The sequence below is a fragment of the Alexandromys fortis genome, unplaced genomic scaffold (assembly GCF_014885135.2).
Source record: "Alexandromys fortis isolate MF-2015 unplaced genomic scaffold, M_Fortis_MF-2015_v1.1 scaffold_40, whole genome shotgun sequence".
NCBI classification, from domain to species: Eukaryota; Metazoa; Chordata; class Mammalia; order Rodentia; family Cricetidae; genus Alexandromys; species Alexandromys fortis.
This window is the reverse complement of record NW_026067966.1, coordinates 6,940,733-6,958,101: the sequence shown is the minus strand read 5'-3', so window position 1 is coordinate 6,958,101 and position 17,369 is coordinate 6,940,733. Positions and strand designations below refer to the sequence as shown.

General features: G+C 37.9%; 1 protein-coding gene across 1 annotated transcript in view; it reads left to right on the top strand.

Annotated features, from left to right (window-relative positions):
- Cps1 (carbamoyl-phosphate synthase 1) overlaps positions 1–17,369 on the top strand; it is a 110,353-nt gene that overhangs the window by 32,611 nt on the left and 60,373 nt on the right. The window contains exons 8-18 of the mRNA XM_050154237.1: positions 614–742; positions 1,293–1,399; positions 2,202–2,340; positions 3,281–3,358; positions 5,058–5,156; positions 6,813–6,908; positions 10,057–10,246; positions 11,009–11,166; positions 12,612–12,740; positions 15,350–15,494; positions 16,966–17,176. Of these exons, the coding sequence (XP_050010194.1) occupies positions 614–742; positions 1,293–1,399; positions 2,202–2,340; positions 3,281–3,358; positions 5,058–5,156; positions 6,813–6,908; positions 10,057–10,246; positions 11,009–11,166; positions 12,612–12,740; positions 15,350–15,494; positions 16,966–17,176 (1,481 nt within the window). The remainder of the gene's footprint in view (positions 1–613; positions 743–1,292; positions 1,400–2,201; positions 2,341–3,280; positions 3,359–5,057; positions 5,157–6,812; positions 6,909–10,056; positions 10,247–11,008; positions 11,167–12,611; positions 12,741–15,349; positions 15,495–16,965; positions 17,177–17,369) is intronic.

Below are 17,369 nucleotides of genomic sequence, written 5' to 3'. Positions count from 1 at the left end.
AGAAAGGCAGGAGTTTTCCCTTTCAAGGTCCCCAACTCTCTCTCTCCTCTTTATTTTTATGATAAATATTTTGATTTTCCCCCTGTCAGAATATAAATAGATTAGAAAACCCTAGGAAGAAAAGTTAAAATTTGCCAGAAAAGAAAGGAAAAGGAAAGGTGGTCACGCCTTTGGGGTGAGACGTGGTCATGCCTTTGGGGTGAGACGTGGTCATGCCTTTGGAGTGAGACTTGGTCACGCCTTTGGGGTGAGACGTGGTCATGGCTTTTCAGAGGCGGGGTGGGTTTGCCATTCTGTGCTGCAGCTACCGAGGTAATAAAAACCTTGCTCTCCTGACATGGGGTGTTTAATCCCAGAAGCCACTCTTGTACAGCGAGTGTGCCACTTGCTTTCTCGTAGATAAAGGGTCAGTGCTTCCTATTGGCCGTTGGTACACCTTTGTTATAGAAAGCACAACAAGCTACTAAGATCATATTTTGTTCAGTGTTATATGACTATACATTATTTTTAAGATTTCTTTTAGAGGCTAGTTCTTCAAAAGAAGACTGAGCGAAAGTACACATGACCAAAGCAAACATTTGGTTCATCTTTCTTGTGTTTTTTTTTTTTCCAGCGAGGTGCCGAAGTGCATTTGGTTCCTTGGAATCACGACTTCACGCAGATGGAGTATGATGGACTTCTGATTGCCGGGGGACCTGGGAATCCAGCTCTTGCACAACCATTAATTCAAAATGTGAAGAAGGTGCTGTGAGCCTGGGGCTTGACGGCTGCTGCCTGGGAGGGAAGGGCATCTGCTCTGCAGTCCAAAGAAGTTTGGTTTCATTCATTCATGTAGTTTTAGGACTTACATTAGTATGTGGGAGGCAATTTTAGCATAGTTACTTCAGAGAGAAACCAGTGAAGACTCTTAGAAGCATTGCTTTCCTTTGGAACAGAGGAAGCTTGCCATGCCTCCTCCACTAACAATGGCTGGATGGAGTCTAATCTTCACCTCCAACAGCCCTCATGATTCAAAACTGGCAACCCAGGCTCATTCGCTTGGTGCAGAACCCATAAGACCTTCAAGTTTTTTAAACATTAAGTTATGTTTTGTTTAATCTGAAAAGCAAGAACATCTTAATGGATTCTAAGATCCACCAATTGTGTGCCTCTCTCTACATTCTAACTAGCAATTCCTTTCCTACCTCCTCCACGTTGCTCATGAGGGATGGTGGATGCTCTGGCTTTTGTTCTTTCAGAGACAGTATTTTTCCCTATCTGTCTTACTTGCTTGATGATCTTCCCTGATACAGATTTTGGAGAGTGATCGCAAAGAGCCTTTGTTTGGAATCAGTACGGGAAACATAATAACAGGACTGGCTGCTGGGGCTAAATCCTACAAGATGTCCATGGCGAATAGGTAAGGCAGTTCTGAGATTGTCTGCAGCCAGGATACCTCTGAAGTACACAGGCAACCAAACACCAAAGGCTTAGAGAATTTACATAGCGTTTCTGCAGAGCAAACGCCAGTCATCCTATTACATAGTTCACAGTTGTCTGACCGCCTGATTCCATTTTTATTACATTTCTCAGAGGCAGCCTTCTCTAACGATAACTTTGCTATAGTTTAAGGTTATTTTCCTTCTCTTGGCATGAACCGATGTTATAATACTCGATCAGAAGGTATTCCAAAGGAAACTGTTCTGATTTGAAGCTTCGTTTCAGAACATTGATGACATTGTAAAGAACGAGAATGACTTAAGAACACATTAGTGACTCTGTTTCACTTCTTTACCCCCAACGCTGCCGACTTCCTCCCTCCCTCTGTACAAAGCAGAGCTCAGAAAGACTCTGATCTGAGGACTGGTCTCTTTGTTAATCAGAGAGTTCTCTTCTGGCTTGAAAACGACGGTAGCTCCTTCAAAACGAGTTGCTTATCTGTATTTGTGCGAAGCCAGTATGCAATTTCTCCTTGTTATGAGTGCCTTTCTAAAACTGATTATGAAAGTTCAATAGACCTGTGCTTAAGACTCGGCAAAGCTGCCTGAATTGAGTTTTTGTTTTTGAGGCTGAAATGCTTGGGATTAATAATCTGTGACTCTTTTTACTAGGCAATTTTCACTAAAGCAGTCAAGAGGCCTGAGTTTGGCTTCATGAATAACATATGCATTCCCTTCACTTTCCTTTTCTCTCTCTTTTTTCCCCTCTCCATCTCTCTCCAGAGGACAGAATCAGCCTGTTCTGAACATCACCAACAGACAGGCCTTCATTACCGCTCAGAACCATGGCTACGCTCTGGACAACACCCTCCCTGCCGGCTGGAAACCGCTCTTTGTGAATGTCAACGATCAAACAAACGAGGTAGGGACTCTCAACAAAGCTGCTCTGTTGTTCGTGAGAAGATAAGGACTTTTCTTGTATATTATGTATTCTCCTTTTCATGTTTAGTGTGTGTGTGTGTGTGTGTGTGTGTGTGTTGCATGCAACTGTGCAGTTGTGTGCACCTGTATGTGCACACGGAGCCTGGAGCAGGTTACCCAGTATCTTCTTGTACTGTTCTTCACACTACTGTCTTATGACAGGGCCACTCACTAAACTGGACCATTTTGGTTTGTCTGTCCAGCAAGTTCTCAGGAACCACCTAGCTCCACCCCTTAATGCTGCGGGTTAAAGCACATGCATTGACATGGTTGGTAGGAATTCAAACTCAGGTCCTTCTTACTTGTAGACCAAGTGCTCTAATCCATGGGATGACCTACTCAGCCAGTCTGTCACTTCACAAATGCAATTCTCTTACTTTCTTAATAGTTGACTTTTTAAGACCCAGCTCTTCTACCCTTCTTCAGGGTCCATCTATACACTCACCACTACTAGGGGTTGGTTGATATTTATCTGTTTGGATCCAGTCCTTGGCGTGTTCTCAAGTCTCAGTACTGCAGCAGCTTTTAAGACCTTTGGGGAATTAATTTAAGAGTTGGACTTGAGAATTTTATTTTATTTTGAAGAGACTCCAGAAGGTCCAGCCCCAAATGTTCTGGACCAAATTTGTTTGATTTTATTATATTATGGAACCCTCATCCAGCTTCCTCTTTGCTGGGCTGTTTTCTATTCTTCCTTAAACAGTTGGGTGAATCCTTAATGTCTCCAACCATGTTACTTAATAACACTGGGAATTTTCCAGAACTTTATTAAGCATTAACTTGGTTTCCTATTTGAACTTTATTATCTACTGAATAATACATTGCCATACTTGACATTTGTTGTCTCAGAAGGAATTTCTCCCTGTTTCTCATTCCTTTAGGGGATTATGCATGAGAGCAAACCCTTCTTTGGTGTGCAGTTCCACCCAGAGGTCAGCCCAGGGCCAACAGACACTGAGGTATGCCAGCCAGACGATGTCTGCTATATGCTTGAAAAAAAAAAAAAAAACCAGAGGTGTTTGTGGGTGAAGACTCAAGAAACCAAAATAATTGGTGCACAATATTCTCAAGGACTGCATCTTGGTTTCATGCATTTTGTATAAAATTCCCCCATGAAGATCATGAAGTAATTTTTAATCTTTTCTTAAATTTAAAGTGGGAAAGCCCTTAAGAAACTCAAAGCAATGCTATGATGCTATTTTTACTTAAACGCATTATCATTCTAATATATTTAGCTCTGAAATTTACAATTGTTGTGCTATGCAAATGAATTCCCTCTTGCTCTTTCCATCTCATAACTGAAATGAAATTTTAATCCCCCATCTGTGAGTTAAAAAAATCCCCATGGCAACTGGTTGTGTAGCCCCAGAAGAACAAACAGCAGCAGAGCAAGGAAAGGGGCTGGGAAGGAAAGCGGCAGCCCGTGTGGTCACATGACTCACATGATTTTTACAAAAGGGACCCACAGGAATGCTTAGAGCAGTCTGTTTCTAACCTGGATAGTTTTTCTATTATTTAATGAGAGCTTTTGGTTCAGTATTCAAGTACATCTTTCCAAATTAAGCTTACAACGACTCCCAGAAAAGCCTGCGTGTCTGGTGTCTGGAGTGAGTTCCCTCTTCCTGCGCCCAGGAGCCTCCTGTAGCGCTTTGTCCATCCCTGTCAGCAGAGCCTCCAGAAAAGATGCCCAGGCAAAAGGAGGAGGAGGACATGAGTTTCCTAATGAAATTTCTACTCTTTCATCTCAGAGTGGCTTCTTAGATATGTGCATGGCATTTTTTTCTTTTTTTTTGCATTTTTCTCACTTGGACGTATCTGTTCAGAGAGTCAAAACCTGTATGTTTTAATTAATTCATGATGAACCTGGGAAAACAACTCACTAGTTACTGTCTTCACATAATGCTTGCTAAGTTTTTTTTCTTTAATTTAACATTTAACTCTTAGACTATGCTAGAACTTCAGATGTGCTCAGTATATGCAATCATTGCACCATGACTTAGTGTTTTATTTTTCCATCCTGCCAAATTGCAAAACAAGTACTCTTGTTGACATTTAGCTTGTCTAGTGAAGCAACAGAAGTAAGCTCACTGAGAAAGTTTAAGAATAATCTTAAGGGGTCATTTTTTTAAGAGCCGACAGAAATTAGAGAATATTTCTTCTGACTTTGAAGCGTGAGTGTTCTAGCTTCAAGTTTTCTTCAAGTTTGAGTCATACAAATGATATACAATTAAAGAACTAAAATCTTGTTATTCTCAAAAGGCAGCATGGGCTGTGTTTATTGTCTGTAGAAAACATCTCATCTTAAAGGACTTGAGGTGAACAGAGCCCAGAAGGCTTCCAAAGATTATAGGTGTGATTTGTATTTTTTTTAATGGAATATGTGTGTGTTATGGAGCCCTTGTTTAGTTGACTCTTTTTTATTCTTCTCTGGTGTATTTATTTGTCTTAATTTAATATGAGTAAACATTCAGTTATTGGACAAAAACCAAAACCCAAACTGAAACCACTAAGTAGCAAAACTGATATTCATGCAGCAAATTATAGTAAAAACAAACAAATTTCTCTTTCAGAAGCTTTTTCTTAACTGAGCACCAGAAGTGTGCTTGGAGGCCTCGTGAGTTTAGAAGTGTCCAACTAGCTGTGATTTTTCTTTTGTAGTACCTGTTTGACTCCTTTTTCTCACTGATAAAGAAGGGAAAAGGCACCACCATCACCTCAGTTCTGCCAAAGCCAGCGCTGGTTGCATCCCGAGTTGAGGTCAGTAGATTCAGAGACTTCATTTTGGTTTCTGTACCATGTACTTTCTCTAATATGTGATGACTTATTTTTAAAAAGGAAAATGATAGAATTTACATGAATATCTATGAAAAATGAATGCCAACATTATATGTTTTAATTATCTGCTCTTGGGAAGTCATTATAATTTACATTAAACATTTATTTTAAAATATTTGTATTAATTCCTTGAGAATTCCATAATGCATTTTGTTCATAATGACACACCTTCCCCAAGTTCTATTAGATCCATCATCCTTCCCCACCCACCCAACTTCGTGTCCTCTTTTTTTTTTTCCTTAAACCTACCAAGAGCAATTTGTAGTACCCATTGTTGTTCTTGTGTGTGTGGTTGTCTTTTGTAAAGGAATAGTCTCTTTAAAGTAAATTAGCTCTCCTCCCAGAAATTGATTCCCAGTAGCTGTTCTGCTAAAGGTGGGGCTCTATCCACTTCCTCCCTCTGTTCTGAACTTTTGTGTCTCCTGAGCTTACACAGGTTTTCTGTATATTGTCACCAACATCATGTGTTCATATATGCAATTTCTCTAATGTGTTTTTGAAGCACTGTTCATTACTCAGTCCCTCTGGCTTCTACAATCTTTCTGCCCCTCTTCATAATGATCTCAGAACCGTGGGAGGAATGTGCTGGATATATATACACACATATACATGCAAATGTAAATATATATATCTTTCATTTGGGGCTGAGTGTTTTCAGTCTCCCACTCTCTGCATAGAACCTCTGTCTAGACAAATCACAGGGCCTAGGGGAGGGCCTACTATTATTATCCTGCTAAATGGACATAGTATTATACATTTTCCTAGTGATTTACTTTTATAGCCATAGATTAGTGCATTTCTTAGGCCTCATCGGGAAAACCTCTTGTGCAACAGACGGTAATTACTGCACAGAGATACTCACACTTGGTCAAATGGCACAGAATAAGAGATTTTCACCTACAATACTGTCTTATAAAATTTCTTTCTACTAGACTACTTATTATAAAAGCTTAATAAAAAAAGTATTACTTTTGATTTATAATTTGGTATTTTTCTGTTACCCATCCCAAACCATAGTCTTTTGTAACCCCTAGATATTTACTATTTCCTGAATCACTGAAGCTGATAGAATTCATTTCCTAAAAAATTAGATGAATCATCATTTAGTGTAGTAAACAAAATTTTATTATTTACCTCTAAAGGCAAGTGCATTAAAATTAATATGTATAAGACCTAAGTCATTATATATTTAAGATTTTATATTATATGATAAAGATTATCTCTATTTCTTTTGCATTATATAAATTTTAGAAGAATGCATTGTACTTTGAAAATATGTGTAGAGATAGATGCAGGTACATTTACATGCAAATATTTTCTGTAGAGTAAATGCACTTGGTTTTTGCATATTCTTAAACCAAATATCAGCTTCTTTCAATTTTTTTTTTTTGCTTAAGTAAAGAAATTGCTCAGGAACTTTGGAAAGGGCAGTGAAATTAGATTATATTTCAGTTGTTAATCTTTGTGTCTTGGAAATGACTGTATAAAATCAGGCAACAGAGCTTGACTATTCTCTGGCGGATGACTTATTTTCATTCCTTGGAAATGATAGTAATGTCTCTTTCTTATTGTTTGTAGGTTTCCAAAGTCCTCATCCTAGGATCGGGAGGTCTGTCCATTGGTCAGGCCGGAGAATTTGATTACTCAGGATCTCAGGCTGTAAAAGCCATGAAGGTGAGAGAGCACGAGCTTTCCCAGGCTTGGTACACGCTCCTTAATGAGTCCAATTAGTCGTTTGTAGTTGAGATTTATGAGGTTTCTTTTCAAAGTCACTATAGTTATTTTCCTTAGCTATCATTAGAATTCTATAGTAAGAGTTTGGTCAACACCAAAGATTTTAACCGCTTCAAATGTGCACTCAGCCAAGTGAAGCAGGGGAATTTATTTACATTATTGTCTTTTTACACTGAAAACCTGAACTTTTATCTTGTTTCTATAGGGAGTTGGTAAGTATACTTGTGTTTGATGTGTCAGAAGGAATCTGGGCTCTAGGCTACTTCACACCCTGTGCTGGATGCTTCAAGCATTTCTGTAGTGGAATGAACTTCTAGCTGGGTGAGCAAGGGTACCAACACATTTGTTCAAGCATAAGAAATTATCTATCACCAGTCAGTAGGGAAGCCTATCCCTTTATTTCTGACTTGAAAAACTGGATGATACAGCTATATTTTCAAGTGGGAAAGATTATTTAATAATACTTAAGTTGGGTAATATAAACTTGTATTTTCGATTCATCCAGGTTGCCACTGTAATTATAGCAAATCAACCTTTATAGAAGTTATCTTGTGTGGTTAAGATGTTCCACTGCTGAGACAACTTGCTCTCTCTTTAATCCTCTTTCCAACAAGCTCCACATCTTGGTGATTATCAGGGCATCCAGAGGTAGTGTAAGCACTGGCTTCGTAACCCCGCCTCAGGCACTGCAGTGTAAAGTCCATTCACCAAAGACCTGGCTAGTACTGAGAAGCACAGAGATGTCAGAGGGACAGCACACATCGGAAAACAGCTGGCTAAAGTTTTCCTGTGGCCCAAGGTTACCCCGATAAATGTCTGTTGAAAAGAGCCTTAATACAACCCAATCCCAGATTCTTCTTCCCATCTCTCCTCCCCTCCCCTCCTCTCCCCTTCCCTCTCATCTTCTTTCTTCTTACTTATTCACAGACGACCTTACTGTGCATATAGTATTATTTTTTACATATTTAAAAATATTGATTCATTACATTATATTAAGATTCAGATTCTTATTGATTAGAAGGTTTTCTTTTTTTTAATTGATTTTTGTTGAGCTCTGAGATTTTTCTGCTCCCCTCCCTGCCTCTCCCCTCCCCCTCAACCCTCTCCCTAGGTCCCCATGCTCCCAATTTACTCAGAAGATCTTGTCTTTTCAATGGTTTAGCTTGGTTACAACATAGTGTTAGTACATTTAGGATTTAGAATACCATTAAGTAGTAGACGTTTTCATGGTCTTTGGGAACTTTGTAAAGATATATAGTTCTTCAAAGTTTTAATTTAACATGCTTTATGTTAAATTGCAGCTGAAGATTAGGAATTAGAAAATAGCAGGATTAATTATGAGATTAATATATAAACTCAAACTAAAACAATTATGTGGTAATACATATCTTATGGAAAGAATAAGGAAAAATTCATGCAAAATTAAATAAAATCAGCATGGATTTTTAATCAATTTAAAAATGATTAGCATGTATGCATGACTTCTGTAAAATTCATAAAAGTTGTTTTATTTGCTACATTTTAACATGTTCAATATTCTGAAGTTTGTTGGTACCTGAGGAGTAAGCTTTTTTTCACACCTTTGCTAATGGTATATTTACAATTTAGATTCAATTATTTCAATTATTACTTATATCCAAAATATATTTGCTTAGCTTTATGTACTGTTAATAATATTCTTATTCTGGATAGCTTCTTAAAATATTGACTGACAACTCCCACTGAAGACAGAGAAAGTGCATCTGAATGTCTTGTTTAGACAGAGTCTAGTGTCAGCTATGTGTCCTTTAGTAACCCTTTTAAAACCTCATTGAATCTTGGTTTCTTCAATCGAGAAATGGACATCTCTCTTTTGGGATTAGTTTATAGATTAACAAATATTATACTACATGCAATTTAAAATATCATAAACTGTGTTTATCTTTAATTCAGAGCTTCCTTAAAGGAAGAATTTGGTTTTCAAGGATGAGTTTTAGACTTTCATCTGAATATTTTGTTGATTTTTTTTTTAGAAGAAATTGAAATCAACACAATAGTTTGTTAAATAATATGGACTATCTGGCCATATTTCATACTTTATTTCACTAAGGTTCATTCTTATCTTGATTTGGAAAACATTATTCTTAGTACGTGAAGATCATTTTAAAAGAAGTCTCTCCAGATGTAAGGAATGAGTTAATATTGCAAATCATATATTCTTGCACATGAGCACACACACGCATGCATGCACATAGGTGCATATTTGTATTTTAATTTATTGCCATATGGTAATTTCTATTTTCTACATACACCCACCCACCCACACCCACCCCCACACACAACCACACACACATGTGTACATATATACACATACATATATATACACACACACACATCTGTAGTATAATGCTTTCTTAAAAGTATTACAAGCATTTCTATAAGGGCGAGGGAGGGGGACTTGATTGGGGGAGGGGGAGGGAAATGGGAGGTGGCGGTGGGGAAGAGACAGAAATCTTTAATAAATAAATAAATAAATAAATAAAAGTATTACAAGCAGGTTTAAAAACTAGAGAAAATGGCTATCAGCAGGTGTATCTTAGTGATTCTGGCAAGAACAAGATACTGCATTCTAAAGGTGCACCCAGTGCTGTCCTCAGACAAGACATATAAAGGGAAACATATTTTGCCTCTATTAAATATATGTTATTCATATAAATATGAAATATTTAAGTTGTTTCTAATTACATATTATGTTTACTCATTTAAATGTTTTTGGGGGCATTTCATTCTCTTAATATCAATTGAACCCTAAAGTTTAGCAAACAGCCTCTAGACAGCCTCTCTGAAAATGATTTTCAGTTTGATTTGCCACATACCTGGCAAAGGATTCATGGTGATGATCTTGATGAAGCCGGTTTTCTTATTAGCATTATTTTACAGCATTTTTTTCTTCATTTGGCCAGATGCTTGTTTTCTTTTGATTTCCGCAGCCAGCCCAGAGAATAATCTAAAAACTTTGCTATCCAACTAGTCTTCATTGGAGTGTAGCCACCACTATCCACCGAAGACCTTAAATTAAGACACTTAATTTGTTCATTTTTTTTTCCAGGAAGAAAATGTCAAAACGGTCCTAATGAACCCAAACATTGCATCAGTACAGACCAACGAGGTGGGACTGAAGCAGGCAGACGCCGTCTACTTTCTTCCCATCACCCCACAGTTTGTCACAGAAGTCATCAAAGCAGAGCGGCCTGATGGGCTAATTCTTGGCATGGGTGGCCAGACAGCTCTGAACTGCGGTGAGTTCTTTTCCGTTCCTGTGTAGGTTATTTTACCTGTGCACCAATGTGAAACATATGTTGCTTGTAGTCATCGAATAGTTGTGTTCTCTGTGCTCATAAAGCATTTATCCTAATGTAGAAGAAAATGGCAAACGAAAGTCTTCCACGCCATGTAATAAATTGTACTAGTTTATGGCCCCAAATAGTAGGGATGCAAAAAATTCTTCACGTTTAGGTTCTGGAGTGGCCAAATGGATTTAGTGGATTTCCTTCTCCATCTTAGGACATTGTTATCAATGAAACGCTCCAAACTATTATGAATGAAAAATGAGAATTAGCATATTCATGCTTGCAAGTCAGTGCTGGGGCATTTGCCTTTCATATGGCAATGTAGGCTTGTCTTGATTGCTCTGTTATTGGCTGTGCTGACTCCTTGAATACATTTTAAAAGTTATTTTCAAACTGTTTTTAGATGTATTTATTTTACAGGTAGGGATATTTTGCCTGCATGCATGTATATGTACCACGTGTGTACGTGGTACCTTAGGAGTTCAGAAGGCAGTATCAGAAACCTTTAGAAGTACAGTTGCTGGTCACTGTTATCTATCTTGTGGGCACTGGGAGTTAAATTCTGGTCTTCTGCAAGAGAAGCCAATGCTTTTAACTTCTGAGATATTTTTCTAGCCCTAGGGTTTTTCTTTAAACAATGTTCAGTGTCTGTTAAGAGGACATAAGCATAAGGTTAAAGATGATAAAACCATATGTTTGATTCTTTTGTAGGAGTGGAGCTATTCAAGAGGGGTGTGCTCAAGGAATACGGTGTGAAAGTCCTAGGAACATCAGTGGAGTCCATTATGGCCACAGAAGACAGGCAGCTCTTCTCAGACAAGCTGAACGAGATCAATGAGAAGATCGCTCCCAGCTTTGCAGTGGAATCAGTAAGAAACTTTGTTCTTGGGAGATGGGGTCGTTATTTGTCTTGGACTGCAGGGAGAATGGTTTATCATCTCTGATAATTATATATAAAATCTATATGTTATCTTCAGACATATTTTAGTATCATGGAGACATTGTGTATTAATGTCAGCACTCAGTGATAAAATTTTAGAAATAGATATTAATATTTAATCTTTGCAATGGAAAATATAAACCCGGGGGTGATTTCCCTTGTTTGAAGCTGAGGCACCCATTATCTCTTGCCCCGAAAACAACAATACTGACTTTTAATAGCAAACTTATTTTTGCCTTTGCCTTCTCTCCTTCCTGGAATAAGTGTGAGTCTTAATACCCTGAAAATTGGGTTTTTGAAATGAAATAAATGTTTAAGAATGAAATGAATTTAGTCATTAAGATTCATCCTGGATGCATATACTTTTGTTATAGATCTGGGTTTGATTTTCTATACTCATTTTCCATTATTCCTATTTTTAGAATATTGCCAATCACTAAGAAACATTCAACTATTTGTTCGTCTCTTTTTGCCCTGACTTTACTTTTGATTTTACAAATCTGTTTGGTGAGGTGAAAAGTGGAAGCTTTAAACACAGCTTCCCCATTGTAGAAATAGGCAAAGTCTTAGGGATGAGGCAAGTAATTCTGGGATGATTGAAACCGGGTGTGTCTGCCTCAGAAAAGAATGCTACTGTGCACATGCCAGACTAAAAACCTGTCAATCAAGAAGAATCTCCTGGGAGCTCTCCTGAATGCTTTGGGAAGCCCTTGCCTTACATTAGTACTTTTTGTTGCCAGATATAATTATGTCCTTGCTTCTCCATGATAAGAAGCAGGCATATGGGAAAGGTGTAATTACATTCCCATTGGTGGTGTAATAATATTTCACAACAGAAAATATAGCCACCATATGTTGTATTTGGTAAGTTAAAAAAAATTCCAAGCTGCAGAGACTGTTCTGAGAATAAACTTGAGAAATGAAATACCTCCTTTTACCTAGTGTTCCTAATGGCATGTTGTTTTATTACCATGTTAACTTCAGAAACAGATAAACATTTTTTTTCTTTAAATGATAGACTTTCAAACTGAAGTTAAAACCATTATTTTTATATATCTTTTATTCTAAAATAAATGATGATTATTTCTGCTTTGATCACAGTGTAGTGTTTAGAAAGCAACTTAAAATTTATCTGATAAAAAATGAAAAAATTACACCCACTGGAATTTTACACAACTTTTTTCCAGAAGCATTATTTTTCAGAAGTACATGAGGGGATAATAGAACATGTTCCCCTCTGCAAATCAGCTAATTAACTTGCGTTTCTAGGCTCTTATAGTGTGGTCCTGTATGCCCCCCTTTCTGTGTGTGGGGGGGGGTGAAAAGGAGGAGGGGGTCAATCTTTCAGTTTCAATATCCTTGCTTTGTTCCCAGATGGAGGATGCCTTGAAGGCAGCAGACACCATTGGCTACCCTGTAATGATCCGGTCTGCGTATGCACTGGGTGGCTTAGGCTCTGGCATTTGCCCCAATAAGGAGACCTTAGTGGACCTTGGCACAAAGGTAAGTATTTTCCCGAGCAATATTCCTATCAATCAGAGAAGCCGATTTGATGAACCTCTTCGCTTAGAGGAAGTTGTGACCTTTCCCCTGTCACCGTCATAGTCAAGGGTCAACTGGCCCTGCTATTGAGGGAAACTAGCACAGATGCTCACACTAGAACACAGCATAACCCGCTCTACCTATCTGTCCATTTTCATTATGCTACTGAATTCCCTGAGGAACATTAATCCACCTTTATCTGCCTCTGTTTCACTGTCTACGCTAAAACATTCAGATGACTGGTTTCACTGGTTAAGAGAAGAGCAGAATAAAATGCCTCGTTTTTCACATCCACTTTTGAGAAAACCTGATAAGGACACAATCTCTCCCCAAAGTGCAGATGTCAAACCACCAATGGTATCAGTCTCTACATTTAATAAAGTGAATGAAAGCTGCCAACTACTGTCCACAAACAGAGGGTGATAGTGGAATACTTATCGCTTGCTTTCCAGCAAAAGCAAATTGATGCATCACTAAGTGCATTTTGAGAGATTTATTGAAACTATTTTGGCTAAAAAAAGGTGTTCTATATGAAACAGAGGTAAACACACAGAGCCTTGCTCCGGAGATGTTTGTTAATTTTCTGCTACTAGAGAGCCATACCTGGTAACACTGGGCACTCAGTAATGACTCTGAGTGAGGAAACGCCTTTGTAGCAAGGACATCTGTGCAGTGTGGGGATGATTTGACGAAATTACTGTGTAGCCATTGAGGGGCTCACAGTACCACGCAATTTTATTTTTTATTTTTGAACTAAAACAAAGTAAGAATTTTTAGTTGTTGGTATTGAAATTTGAAAGCAGATAAATACAATTAAATACTCTCAAATACTTGCAGTGACAGGCTTACAAGCTAACAACTTATATCTAGTTTTTTAAAGTTACTTAAATTATACATACAAAAGGCAACACATTTAATAGGAATGGTTTCTTTTCCCAGTATTAAATAAGTCCCAGTCTGGACTTTGGAGTTATTTATTTAAGGTAAAAACTATGTTTATGTAGTTATAAAATATACTTACTATAGCATGATGCATGTTATGAGTATTCTTAATTTAGCAATATACTTAGTAACAGTAAGCATATATTTCTCCTGTGTTAAATATATTTTATCCAAAAAATGAAGCATTCTGAATTACCAATTTTTATATAGAACATTTACAATCTGAAGACAGCTTTGGAATGAAATACTTTTTAATTATTGCTATTCTGTTACAATAATCAATGGTTGATGAATACTTTTCCTAGTTGAAAACCTTTACTTTTTCCCCTTGAGATTAGCTAGTCATATCCTTACATCTTAACCTATCCCTTTAGCCATTTGAGGTTATAATTAGAGCCACTAGATGCTATGCTACTCCAATTAGGTATTTAAGTTAACTTTGGAGTAAAATTGGAGACTTGAAAAACTTTAAATCAAGGCTAGGAGATTGCTTAAAATGATGCTGTTTCCTTGTATTTAAATATCTATCGTAGTGTACTAGAATATGCAGTTTATTCCCTCTGTCTCAGGGTTTTCTTTTGCAAACAGCACAAATGGCAAATGGCATGATCAGTCATTTGGTAACTGCAGTTCCAGAATGTCCTAACTGCCTTGGGAGCCTCATCCTGGCAGATGAGTTGGTGACAAAAGAGTTGCATTTTCAGCTGCATGTGTCCATAGTGACAACTGAGGTTGCAAAAACTTTGGGCTGAGATACCTTATGGGAAATTTAAATTGAGTTGTCACTATATCATACAGCCTACTAATAATCTGAAATAAAATTAAAGTTCTTTCCATTTTATTGATATCCAAAAATCAAATACATTATGTGACAAAGGGAAATCCCTGTCTTCAGTGGTCAGTCACCACATGTCCAAGGTCAGAGATGGCCTCTTTCATATTTTGAGTTCAGCATTCTACCGCACTGTGGGTATGCAGTAAATATGAAATGGTAATTACACTAATTCATATCTGTCTAATCAGCCATGTATGATATACGACTCAGAGTATTTAAGCACTTAGGCAGTGATTAGCCATAATAATAGCTGCATATGATTCTTCTAATTCCCAAGTCGCTATGCCATCTTGGCTCACTGTTTACAGCCATCATCATCTCCCTTTTCTTCCTCATCAGCTCCAACTAACTCTGATTGTGTATGTCACTGTACAAACCACCCTCAGTTATTTTAGAGAAAGCCAGCGTCTTTAGACTTATTTTTTCCACTTTTATTTGTACTTATCACATTTTCTGGTTTCACAGAAGCCTAGCTACTGAAATAATTTCATTTCCCTCTGCCTGATTGCTCAATTATTTTCTCTTTTTCCTAAATTAGTTTGATTTAATGTCATATCAGCACTTTGAATGGCAAGCCTCAATAACCCAAATCAAGCATATTCACTGCAGGATACTATTCCTGGTCTCACTGATTTTTCTGACACCCTATGCCTTCTGGAAGGTGGGGGAGAATGGAGATGGGGTTTAAGACTTTAGTGCTGACCAAGATTTGGGTCAGAGCACTTCCCTTCATGTCCTTGTTTAAACCAGTGTCTTTCCTTAAATCTTTGCTATCTGTGCCATCAATTTCCAGGCATTTGCTATGACCAACCAGATTCTGGTGGAGAGGTCAGTGACAGGTTGGAAGGAAATAGAGTATGAAGTTGTCCGAGATGCGGATGATAACTGTGTTACTGTCTGTAACATGGAGAATGTTGATGCCATGGGTGTTCACACAGGTAGGCAAAGAATCTACAAGAATTGTTATGCCTTTGGCTCCAGACTCTGATCACCATAGCAACCTGTATTAGGTATTTTACCACTCTTAGCTAACAGACTAAAGATAACACGTAACATTGATACATAGTATTTTATAGCGTTGAAAATAGTCTCATATTTAGTTTGGAATTCATAGAATCCCTCTTTGGGATGGTAGATATTATTATCTTGAGATCAACTGAGGGAAGTTAGATAAATAATTAATTTGAGTAAAAGCTATGACAGTGTTTGGAAATAAAGATGGGACCTGCAAAACCTTAAAACACACTAATGTGTTAGTCACCAAGGAGTTGAGAAAATAGTCTCAACAGTGATGAGAACGGATTTTTAGCAGATTAAACTAATTGGCTGTAGAGGACAAACATGATGACTTATGTTTCAGAAATGCTGAATTAAAGATGTGGCAGGCACCTCAGAGAAGGGACTTGGGACTCTAGAACAGGATGCAGGAGAATACAGAAATTAAAATGTTGACAAAAAGTCATTGGAAATCATTTAGTGTAGAAGAAATGACTGAAACTAGAGACACACATACCCTTTTAGGGATATAGTCAAAGAAAGGTGAGAAGGGGATCAGTTTTTGATACAATGAAAAACAATTCAATTCTAGGTCAGGTCAAAGAGAACGAGTGAAGCAAAGGAGATAAATAGTAGGAAAATTAGGTGGAGTAATATCAAGTAGGTCAATGAAAGAACATATTTTACAAAAGAGCTTTCTTTGTGAGAGTATTAATTCCTATGCTAGCTCAAGAATAGAGATTTAATTTGATTTGGGTTTTTATAAGTTCAAGAAGAAAAATTAGATACTTCAAGTTAGTTATGGAACCTATACGGAATGGAATTATATGATAAGGAGGATAAGAAACTTGACAGAATTTTGAGATGTTTAGTGATGAAAGTTTTGTGTGTCTGACAAAGTTGGGAACTGGTTTCTTGAGAAGAGGGTCACTGAACATGTCTGCATGCAGAAGGGAGGAGAATAAGGATTCTGGAATTAAAGATTCAAAGGCCTCATGTTAGAGAAGCATGAGAAAGCAGAAATGGGAAGGCAGATAGGAGAGAGTTGAACCAAGGAGACACAAGGAGAGAATATTCTGTTGAAGGAAAAACTTGAGAGGCAATTTGAGATGAAGGAAGAGCAGCTGAAGGGGCTGATGGAACTCTAGTAAGCTGATAATTATCTTTACCAGTTAGATGAGTGTGGCTGAAGTTGGGGTGGTTTGTTTCTATAAGTAAAGGGTCAATCACATGGGCAAACAAGAATTAAAGGGAATACCTGATGTCTCACTCAAATGCATACGAATATTAGTTTTAAACCTTTCTTCAAATCGTCAGCCTATTCTATGCCCTTGTATCTTTTTAGGGGATCAAGGCAGTCAAGTCAGCTGTTAAAATATGCCACCAACTAATGGGTGCTGCTTGTGTTAACAGGTGATTCAGTTGTTGTGGCCCCCGCTCAGACACTCTCCAACGCAGAGTTCCAGATGTTGAGACGCACATCAATCAATGTTGTTCGCCACTTGGGTATTGTGGGTGAATGCAACATTCAGTTCGCCCTTCATCCTACCTCAATGGAATACTGCATCATTGAAGTGAATGCCAGGCTGTCCCGGAGCTCTGCCCTGGCCTCCAAGGCCACTGGGTAAGACCAGAATCATTGACCACAAGTTTGCAATTTCTTTGCAGGTAGAAATGGGAAATTGGCTGCTAGGGGAAGACAATTTGTATTTGTAAAATCTACCCTAACTTCTCGCGTGCTAGCTCCAGGACATTTAGAGAACCCCAAAGACATGGTTAGTAATGCGCTTCCTGCCAGATTGAGACCAATGATATTG